Source organism: Mya arenaria, chromosome 10, assembly GCF_026914265.1.
Source record: "Mya arenaria isolate MELC-2E11 chromosome 10, ASM2691426v1".
NCBI classification, from domain to species: domain Eukaryota; kingdom Metazoa; phylum Mollusca; class Bivalvia; order Myida; family Myidae; genus Mya; species Mya arenaria.
The window spans coordinates 16,691,297-16,702,810 of NC_069131.1; the positions used below are offsets into that span (position 1 = coordinate 16,691,297).

Consider the following 11,514-nt stretch of genomic DNA (forward strand, 5'->3'; position numbering starts at 1 on the left):
ATACAGAAATTCATTGCTCTCTAGCACAAGTTTGTGCATATCAATCGTCTCAGAGGAAATATTCTAAATGTGCACAATATCTTCACAACCCTGTAGTATACTACTTTCATGAACAGCGTTAAGCATGACGCTGAGGTAAATTTCTATTTCATGTTCATCGTCATCAGGATCTGTACCAATGATACAGTCACCATTAGTTTGGGAGGGGGATTCATCTGACAGCCATATTTGTCTAGTCACCATACCCATAACCTCACACAATGCTTTTGCCTAAACAAAGTCAAAGTAGGAGTCCATTAACATCGCACTTGTAGACTCAGGAGTTGGTTGATGAATTTCTATAGAGTCCGTTACTTTCAGTTCTGACTTCATGGACCTACACTGTTCATCTTCATACATCTCTTGAGATAGTGATTCTCCTTCACTGCAAGCCAAGTTAAGTATTTCTGGTATGATACGTTCACAACGAAAGCGAATTTGAATTTTCTTTTCAGTTCACTCGACTATATCGTCATAGTGCAAACCCGCCAGAGGTTCGGTCCCTTTCCATGGTGCTCGGGATTAGTGCGTTTTAATGCGTCGCTGTCTCTCTTTCACTTCATATGACATATCTATCACAAAGTGTTCAAGTCATTTCTCTTCTTATTGGTGACCAGGAGACATTTTCGAAATCAAAACCTCTCCAATGTCTGCAACTCATTAGAAAAACGTATCTGCGCTTGAGTCATTTTGCATTTTTAAACATTTTAGGCATTGTATTTTGAGAGTCTTGAGCACTGACAGATCACGGCTACAAAGAACACTTTACATTCACAGTGTTGATCGTTTATATACCGATTGAAAGCTGCACGTACAATGATTGTTGCAAACACAGATATCCATTTTATTGCCTGGGAAAAGAAGTCGTTAATGTCTTTTATTTGAAAAAAAATGTTGTTAAAAGCGATATGAATTTACACTGGTCTTGCAATTCATCACGACTATTGTAATGATCAATGATTAAATAATGAAAAATCAGATCAATATATCGTAACCGAAGAATCCTATTGTTCGTAGCGTATCATATGCCCCACTGAAATGAATACTGTCAATCAATGAACCCGTAGACATTTCCGCGGACCCAACAGAAACCCGTTAAAGATGGCTGCTGGTAGGTCAGACCCGCCAGAGCCGGCAAAGCTGCCAAGAGTTGCCTTCTTTCACCCTACTGAGGCAATTTAAGGTATCCGACACACAAATGCCGGGCGACCCTATATTACTTTGGTATCATTCCAAAGGGTGTTGTTTACAAAAAATGAAATGTATCATTTTACCGAAATGATTGTACAACCAAGTTATTCTTGGCTTTAAAAGATTGCAAAATATGGCATTCACGCCTGATTTCAGTTACGATAAGATCATAAATACAAATTGTTATAACTGTATCAATGATGTTACTTACGGCCATTCATTTTACATGCTAGCAATCGGTAGGCAATACCCTTTCAAATCACACAATACTTGTATGAGTTTAACAGGCACTATAATTTAACTTTAAAGGGGCTGTACTCAGTATAATGAAACAGCGAAAAACTGACATAAACTTGGTATCGATGTGTACAATGCATTGAAACCTAATAACTGAAGTACCACAAAGTATACAATTCATTTATTTTTTGCAGTTTTTTCGTATTTTTCCATTAAAAAGATTACTAGGTATGTCTACCTTGTAGAATTCATTCCTTATGCGTGATTGGCTAGTCGATGTTATCACGTGGTATGACCACGTAGGTATATAGCTTAGATATTCCAAACGCTTAGAGTAAGCCCTTAGTAGCACAGTGGATACAACACTGAACTGCAATTTTGGCGACACCGGTTCAAACCCGGTCTCCGACTCGATTGTGTTTTACATGTTGGTATGATTTTTTATAATTATGATATCAAAGAGTAAACCATTTTATTAAATAATTGTCCTGAGATTCGTTACAGAAAAAACAACTTTTTTGGTGCCAATCTGGTGTACAGTCCCTTTAATGTTAATGCAGCTAATTTAGAACAAGTTTATTGTGGGTCGGGTTCCTGAAAACTTTTCCTAGGTATCCGTCAATTCGACCACATACCTTTTCTATTTTTACCTCTGGTCATTTTGCAGACTATCGAACGACGGTTGTAGCTCAATAAAGACACACGATGTGTTTAAAACAAAAGTCTCGCGCGTAACCCTCGGTTTTCAACCCTAAGACATTTCGATCCTTCAATTTCAATCTCTCATAAATTGTATACCCCTTAATTACCGACATTTTAAACCCATAATCTAAGGTCCTGTCCAAGATTATTTAACCTTTAATTGAAACATTTCAATCTCAAGGAAAAAGACAAGTACGTGACTGCATTGATAACAACTATTAAATGTGACCCTGACCGTGTGTGCTGGAATGATTGTTTCGTTATTTTTCACTTGTCCGTTTCAATCACCTGCCGCATGATGCGTAACTCCTGCCTGTCTTTAGATTTTAATGTGATGGTTCCTCGTAACCTTTTTTGGCAATATGGTACTTACTTATTCACAAATTTTGGTGTTTTCGACACAATCTTGCATAGATTCTTGATCTGTAGCCCTCACAGTGTAAGTTTAATACTTTTATTGTGTTTTACTTGTAATTTGTATTTTTTGCTATAATTAAGCTGGTTATATTTCTTCTCTAAAGGCTACCTTGTCAAAAATTCTTTAATTTCTCGTTCGTACTCATTACTGTTCGTACCTTATATTTTCTCAGAATTTTGTCTTATTTAAAGCTTTTATAATGTATCTTAGCATGATTAAAGTGGAATTGTTATTAAGCAACACATATAAACGTCTTTATTGACTTTGTTTATTTCCATCAGTATTATGTCATTAGTTTTGCATTCAATTTATTTCATGTACATATAGTTTAGACTGTTTCATTGTATTTTTCAGTTTCTTACCGAATCACATCAGATTGAATAAAAGGGTTAAACTTAACGGCGTTGCTTGTTTCGCAACACAAGTTATGGTCGTTATAGTAAGAAAACTCGCTGCAGCTAGAATAACTTCGTCATCCGTCGCCGGATTCGGGTACAACGCTACCAAAAATTGATGTCTGGAAGAAGAATACGAACTTTAACATACAAAGCAATGGAGATTTATGAACAAACAGTGTTAGATATGGATAAGAGTTATAGAAGAGCATTAGACTCTTTAGTTGCATTGTTTGACACAGATTGTCAACAAATAATCATCTCTAAATTAGAACAAGAACTATCTATTAAGCATGAAGATTTTGAATGCATTTACAAGCAGTACAGTGAATATCTATCAAAAACGAACTCTAAGGATTCACTGGACAAATTACAAAAACTGTCTGCTTCGCATACCCAGTGTATTAGGGATCTGACTATATTCAAAGACAAAGTAACTGAAGTAAAACAAAGCTATGATTTAAGGGTGTTCTCGCCAAGTAAGCCTTCTTCGATGAGGTCATCAAGTTCAGCTAAAGCTAGAGCGGCTTTAGCGCGTCTTCAGTATGCTGAAAAAGATGCTGAATTAAGAAAACAGCAATCTAGGCTAGAAGAAAGACAAGCTGTAAATGCCGCTGCATTAGAAAGGGAACAAAGAGATTTGAAAACAGAATTGGAGCTTTTGAGCGAACAGCGAATTGTTGCAGAAATACAAGCGGAAGAGAATGATGATAACATCTCATGTTCTTCGCATATACCGAATGAGCCACAAAGGCAAATTGACACGTTCCTAAAAGACACAATTACACACGTGGAAGATCCAGTGGAAAAACCAGTACCGATTCATAATGACTTGACAAGGCTCTTTTTGAGAAAAGAGCTTTTGATATCAAGAATTACTTACTTCGATGGCAAAACGGAGAATTTTCAAGCGTGGAAAAACACATTTGAAAGTGTTTGCAACGAAATTGGCGTGTCTCCTGTCGAAGAGTTGGACTTATTAGTAAAGTGGCTGGGAGCAGAATCCAGGAAATTCGCGACTAGCATTCGGTCGGCATACTCCCACGATGCAGCCATTGGGCTTCAGAGAGTCTGGGAACGTCTAAATGAACAATATGGCGCTATAGAAAAGGTGCACCAGTCAGTATTGGGCAAATTGGATAAGTTTCCGCCAATTTCTCCGAAAGATCCAAGTAAACTGTATGAATTGTCAGATGTTTTAAGTGAAATTGAAGCTTTGAAAACAAACCCAAAGTATTCACCTGCATTATCATATTTTGATACGAGTGTTGGTGTTGCACCAATTGTGAACAGATTGCCTAGAAACATACAAGAAAAGTGGATTTCGACAGCAAGCCACTTTAAGACAGTGCATGATTTGATGTATCCACCATTTTCTGAATTTGTTGTATTTGTTAGAAAGCAAGCCAGGATTCGCAACGATCCAAGTTTTGCATCAAGTGCTAATGACAGTAACCATGCTGTGTTTGTGCGTGACACGAAAAGCGCTTCACAGAACGGTTATCGAAAGCCGCGTATAAGTACTAGCAAAACTGAGATCCAACCACCCTGTTATGACACAGCAAGTAAAATTGAGTGCAGCCTGCACAAAACAACCTCACATTCATTGGAAAATTGTAGAACCTTCATCAGCAAAACCTTCGCTGAGAAACGACGACTGTTGAAAGACAACAAACTGTGCTTTAAATGTTTTGGCGTTGATCATGTCTCGAAAGATTGTAACAAGAACATTGTTTGTGGAAAATGCGACAAGGCACACAACACTGTCATGCACATTGATACCAACAGATTTCATGGCGGGGAGAGAACCTTTGAAAATACCACCAACGCTACGAACCAAGTTAACAGCAAGTGCACCCAAATATGTGGAAAGCAAGGATTTAGTGGCAAGTCCTGTGCTAAGATTGTTCTGGTAGATACTTACGCGAAAGGCTGTGAAAGCAACAAGATTCGAGCTTACGCAATTATTGACGACCAATCAAATCGTTCGCTTGTCAGCCCTCAGTTGTTAGATTCTTTGAAGCTTGACAGTCAAATGGTCGAGTACTCTGTCACATCTTGCAATGGTGTGAGAGTTACATCTGGCAGAATGGCAAGTGGACTTATGATTGAGAGCCTGAATGGGGATGTAGATTTTGAAATGTCATCAGTGTTTGAATGTGATGCAATTCCAAACAATCGACAAGAAATACCTACTCCTGAAGTTGCAGCACATTATGCACACTTGCAGGATTTGAGAGAGGACATTCCAGTGCTAGATCGAAGTGCCGAGATACAAATTCTGATAGGCAGAGATCTCATCGAGGCCCATCATGTACACGAACAAAAGATAAGCTCAACAAGAAACATGCCATATGCGCAAAAATTGGCTTTAGGATGGGTTATTGTGGGGGAAACTTGTTTAGGTAACTTGAATAGCGAAGATCTCCCGAGCTTGAATGTAAACAAGACGTTGATTGTTAATGAAGGGAGGAATTCAATCCTGTCACCATGTACCAACAGTTTTAGATTGGAAGAACAGTACAGGCCATTTTCAGAGAGCTGTCCCGATACCGAAAGCGACATTTTCAAGCGTGAAAAACAGGATGAAAGACCAGGGTTATCTAGAGAAGATAGGGAGTTTAACCAGTTGATGGAAGAAAGTTTTGTCAAGGGTCCTTCCGGTAATTGGACTGCTCCATTGCCGTTTAAGTCGAATCGTAAGAAGTTACCAAGTAACAAGGGTTTGGCTGTTAGACGGGCACAGTTGTTGGATACAAGTTTAAAGAAAAATCCAACGAAGAAACAGCATTTCGTAGATTTTATGGAGAACATCTTAGAAAAGGGTCATGCTGAAGAAGCACCTCCGTTACTACCTGGCGAAGAGCACTTGTACCTTCCGATATTCGGCGTCTATCACCCGAAGAAGGTCGACCAAATTCGGGTGGTGTTTGACTCCTCAGCGAAATACGAAGGTGTTTCTTTGAACGACTTGTTGCTATCAGGACCCGATCTAACAAATAGCTTGCTCGGAGTATTGCTACGATTTAGAAAAGAAGCAATTGCGGTTACTGCTGATATACAACAAATGTTTTATTGCTTTAATGTACATGAGAGCCATAGAAACTTTCTTAGATTCCTGTGGTACAAGGACAACGACACAACCAAAAATCTCACAGAGTACCGAATGAAAGTACACGTCTTCGGTAACAAGCCGTCACCGTCTGTAGCAAGCTACGGCCTTCGAAAGACAGCTGAAATAAGTACTGAAGAATTTGGTGAAGAGGTCACAAACTACATACTGAACTCTATGTTGATGACGGTTTGACATCGGTGCCTACAGAAGAGCAAGCAATAGAGCTTATGAAGAATACTCAATCAGCCTTGAGTAAGAATGGCAACCTTCGTCTACACAAAATTGCCTCAAATAGTGTACAAGTGCTTGATGCTTTACCACGTGAAGATTTGGCAAAGAACCTATCTGATTTAGACCTCTCACACGGTGACATCACTGACGTTCCCCTTCAGCGCAGCTTAGGTCTGTGTTGGAACATAAAGGCAGACGCGTTCACTTTCCGTGTTTCAGAAGAGGAGAAACCTTTTACAAGACGCGGCGTTCTCTCTACGATCAACAGCATTTACGACCCGGTTGGAGTTGTAGCACCTGTGGTCATTGTTGGAAAGTTGCTCCTTCGAGACTTAATGGCTTCAAGTCAGGATTGGGATGACCCGCTTCCACTAGATCAGTTTACAGTTTGGCAACAATGGTGTTGCTCTTTGAAAAAACTGAACCAGTTAGAAATTCCAAGGGCGTACCTGTATTCAGTGAAGAGAGTAGCAAGGAAAGACTTACACGTGTATTGTGATGCTTCCGAGAAGGCTATTGCTGCTGTGGCGTACATTGTTGGAGAATCGACAGCTGGTACCATGCACTCTAGTTTTGTTATGGGAAAGATAAAGGTAGCTCCTGTAAATGGACACACTATACCACGCCTTGAGTTATGTGCTGCTGTGTTAGCATCACAAGTCGCAAACACAGTCCTTACACATATTGATATTGACTTTGATGAAGTTAAGTATTTCTCAGATAGTAAAGTTGTTTTGGGCTACATAAGCAATACAACTCGACGATTTTACACATATGTCTCAAATCGTGTGCAGAAAATACTAACAAATTCGCTTGCGGATCAATGGAACTATGTACCTACCCATCTCAAACCAGCGGATATTGGTACAAGGGGTGTTTCTGCAGAAGACTTACCTGCAAGCTTGTGGTTGAATGGTTCTAGCTGGAAACAACATCAGGAACGGACTGACTTTCCTTTAGTTGCCCCAGATGTGGATTCAGAAATTCGGGTGAATGTGCTAGCAACCACGGTATCAACTGAAAGTGCCCTAGATTCAAGTCACTTTGAGAAGTTTTCTGAATGGAAATCTTTGAAATCTGCCATAACATGTTTGCAGCATGTAGCAGAATCATACCATACCAAACAATGTAAAGGCTGGCATGTAGGATGTAACACAAACTCCCAAAAGGCTGAAGCTTTTATACTGAAGACTGTACAGAAAGAAGCATTTTCAGAAGAATATGCCAATTTGAAAGTAGGTAAACCTGTGAGCAAAAGCAGTTCTATTGCAAGTTTAAACGCCTTCATTGATGAGAAGGATGTGATGAGGGTAGGAGGACGATTAGAGAAATCAAACTTAACATTTGCGGAAAAACATCCAGTCATCGTTCCACGAAAGTGTCATATTGGCACTCTTCTTGTGCGTCATTACCATTCAAGTGTCAAACACCAAGGCAGGCACTTCACTGAAGGAGCCCTCAGATCAAATGGGTATTGGATAGTTAGTGGAAAACGCCTTATAGCATCTGTAATACATCAGTGCGTCAAGTGCAAAAAGCTTCGTGGACCACACACGCATCAACTAATGGCTGACCTACCAAGTGATCGACTTTCACCGGCACCACCATTTACATATGTCGGAGTCGATTGTTTTGGCCCATGGAACGTTGTCACCCGAAAGACGCGAGGAGGTCAAGCAAATAGTAAACGTTGGGCAGTGTTGTTTACCTGCTTAACGATCAGAGCCATACATATTGAGGTTATCGAGGAGATGTCAGGATCCGCATTCATAAATGCACTGCGTCGGTTCATCGCTCGCTTCGGTAATGTTCAAATTATTAGGTCAGACAGAGGAACCAACTTTGTTGGTGCAGCTAGTGAATTGAAGATTGAAACTGTCAATGTTGAAGATGGATTGGTAAAGGATCTTCTGAGAAAGAAGAACATTCAATGGGTTTTCAACCCACCACACGCTCCACACATGGGTGGAGTCTGGGAGAGACTTATCGGTGTAGTGAAGCGCATACTCAATTCTATACTCAGTGAAGCATCTTACAAGAATTTGACTCATGATGTTCTCTCAACACTAATGGCTGAAGTCACAGCTATTGTGAATGCCAGACCTATTGTACCTGTGTCTACTGATGGCAGTGCTCCAGAGATTCTGAGTCCTTCTTCCATCTTGACTCAGAAATGGGACTTTAATTTGCATCAGTTCGAACATTTGTCATTCGCCGACTCCTATCGTGTCGCTTGGAAAAATGTGCAGTTCCTAGCAAACCAGTTCTGGCATCATTGGAGGTTCGAGTACCTGCAGCTACTACAGCCTAGGCGCAAGTGGAACGTTGAACAGAGAAACATTCGTGAAGGTGATGTTGTACTCGTTAAAGACTCAGATGTTGTCAGAAATCAGTGGCCGTATGGCATTGTAGAAAAAGTTTTTGCCAGCGAAGACGGCAAGGTTAGGAAACTGAGTGTTCGAATGCAACGTGATGGACAAACAACTACATTAACAAGACCAATAACTGAAGTGGTTCTTCTTGTTGGTAATGAATAAGTGACATTTGTTGGCCTGAGTTTTTAAAATGACTTAACTTTAAGGTGTCAGTGTGTTGACTATTTTTTAGTAATTAACTGTTTAAGTGACTTCAGTAGCATTAAGTCTGATATGTGCTTGATTTAAGTATATTTAGATGCACATAGAACTTTGTTTGCTCTGTTATTTTTCATTATTATGCAATAGAAAGAAGTTCATGAATGTAAATGTGAATACTATAATGTTGCAAGGAGCAATTAGTACACTTTCTTAATGAAAAACATGTTGTGGATTCTTTTTTAAAATAATACCTCTTGAAGGTTTACTAAGAAGATTTATTAAGTAGTTCTTATAGTAAATATTATAATGTTGAATGCTTTGGGCTATGTCTGTGGAAATTTACTTGTAAATTGTTTAGATAGATCGAGTTTGTATTTTTTTTATATATCTTATTTTTGTCTTCTTAAATAAGGGCATTAGTAAGGTTTTGTTTACATTATGAAAATTCAGGTTATTTTGACTTTACTTAAGGTGTCATGATATATTTTTTGTATTAAGGCGTCACTTTCCTCTGTTAAGGTGTCACTTCTTATGTATAATTGTTAGAGTGATATTTTTCAATATCAGACGGGGAGTGTGCTGGAATGATTGTTTCGTTATTTTTCACTTGTCCGTTTCAATCACCTGCCGCATGATGCGTAACTCCTGCCTGTCTTTAGATTTTAATGTGATGGTTGCTCGTAACCTTTTTTGGCAATATGGTACTTACTTATTCACAAATTTTGGTGTTTTCGACACAATCTTGCATAGATTCTTGATCTGTAGCCCTCACAGTGTAAGTTTAATACATTTATTGTGTTTTACTTGTAATTTGTATTTTTTGCTATAATTAAACTGGTTATATTTCTTCTCTAAAGGCTACCTTGTCAAAAATTCTTTAATTTCTCGTTCGTACTCATTACTGTTCGTACCTTATATTTTCTCAGAATTTTGTCTTATTTAAAGCTTTTATAATGTATCTTAGCATGATTAAAGTGGAATTGTTATTAAGCAACACATATAAACGTCTTTATTGACTTTGTTTATTTCCATCAGTATTATGTCATTAGTTTTGCATTCAATTTATTTCATGTACATATAGTTTAGACTGTTTCATTGTATTTTTCAGTTTCTTACCGAATCACATCAGATTGAATAAAAGGGTTAAACTTAACGGCGTTGCTTGTTTCGCAACACAAGTTATGGTCGTTATACCGTGTCTAGATACAACGCTAAATTTAGTAGGTTGTAAGGCCACAACAAATTGATCATTTGTTCTACGGATTTTGCCAAAAAGAATAGTAGGAGCGAGCGAGCAAAAAAAACATTACTTTTTTTTAAATTTAAGGCAATTCAGGGGCGAGCGCAAAGCGGAAAAAAAATATTTAAAAGTTTATTTCTTACCAAACTTATCATACAATTATTTCAAGAAATGCTTTTTAATTCCCAACAATGGTTCTCAGTTATAAATGAAAAGGTTTTGATTGTATGACATGAAAATCTATCTCAATATTTAACAAATGGCAATAAGATCCAGTGCTTTACTATTAACTTCAATTTAAACGTGGATATATTGTAAAGACAACATTCCTCATAGTAACGTGCAATTATCCGAAGACCAAAAATTAAACTTTTGTATTCATTCCATAACTTACTATCAAAAAAAACATTTTAGACTTGCAAGAGTAATTTTTGAGCATTTCCAAATATTGGGTCAGGTCTAATTTTGAACCTCTTAAAGCACATGATAAAATTGTAGTGACTTTGACATTGCAGAAGATGTAAATAACACAGAGAACATTTTTAAAAAAGACATTGTGGATAAAAATGCGGGACAACATATTTAAAGCAGCTTCAAACAAATCTGCAAATGTTGCACCGGTCATTATATAAGAGCAGGTGTTGGAATAAAGACGTTTTCCTTTCAAGACCTCCTTTGCCATGAACCTGTGGTTTAAAGGTCCGTGCCTTGATAAAGAATATTATGACGGTCTCCATAGCTTCAATGCCCGTAAGAAAAATGCCACTTAAATCACAGGCCACTTTACTGGGCTTTCGGTTCAGCCAACCCCGGGTAAATCCACCGCATTCACCCGGCTATCCGTGGTGTACCTCCGGACACTTGATGGAGGGGGGGGGCGGCTTGGGGAGGGTGGTAATGTTTTTAAAACATTTACAAGTCCTACTTTTTTATCTGTTTATAACAATTATGAGTATATGAAAACTGAAAAATGCTGTTTAGAATTTAAATATAACTCACGAACACATGTTCAATTGTTGTAGGTCGTGTTTCCGTGTATTTTGATATAAGTTTTGCACTCAAAATCCGATTTAGTTATTATTTAACACTAAATTTTGAGTACAAAACAATGAATTACTAAAACACACTAATTATTGCCTTCGGCGCTGTGAAACTGTTGTTGTTTACCCGAGACTATAATCCATTGACTATGACACTGGTTTTCATTTAAAACGTGTGTTTTACATTACGAAAACTGAAAGTAACCTGAAATGTAATACCGGAAATAAATGCTTCCTAGTCAAATAGCCCCCAAGTCAAAAAGCCCCCATTTTGGTCAAATAGCCCCCACTCACATTTTAAAATTGGTCAAATAGCCCCCCAAAAAGGCC

The 11,514-nt window shown here is 38.3% G+C and overlaps 2 protein-coding genes across 2 annotated transcripts; both read left to right on the top strand.

Annotated features, from left to right (window-relative positions):
- Positions 1 to 2,549: 2,549 nt before the first annotated feature.
- On the top strand, positions 2,550 to 6,289 carry LOC128205058 (uncharacterized). Its single transcript, XM_052906465.1, has 2 exons — positions 2,550 to 2,608; positions 2,942 to 6,289. The coding sequence occupies exon 2, from the start codon at positions 3,101 to 3,103 to the stop codon at positions 6,287 to 6,289; it is 3,189 nt and encodes a 1,062-aa protein (XP_052762425.1). The 5' UTR covers positions 2,550 to 2,608; positions 2,942 to 3,100.
- Positions 6,290 to 6,324: 35 nt separating this feature from the next.
- LOC128205059 (uncharacterized) lies at positions 6,325 to 10,057 on the top strand. The gene is made up of 2 exons (XM_052906466.1): positions 6,325 to 9,679; positions 10,013 to 10,057. The coding sequence occupies exon 1, from the start codon at positions 6,325 to 6,327 to the stop codon at positions 8,863 to 8,865; it is 2,541 nt and encodes an 846-aa protein (XP_052762426.1). The 3' UTR covers positions 8,866 to 9,679; positions 10,013 to 10,057.
- The last annotated feature ends 1,457 nt before the right edge of the window (positions 10,058 to 11,514 follow it).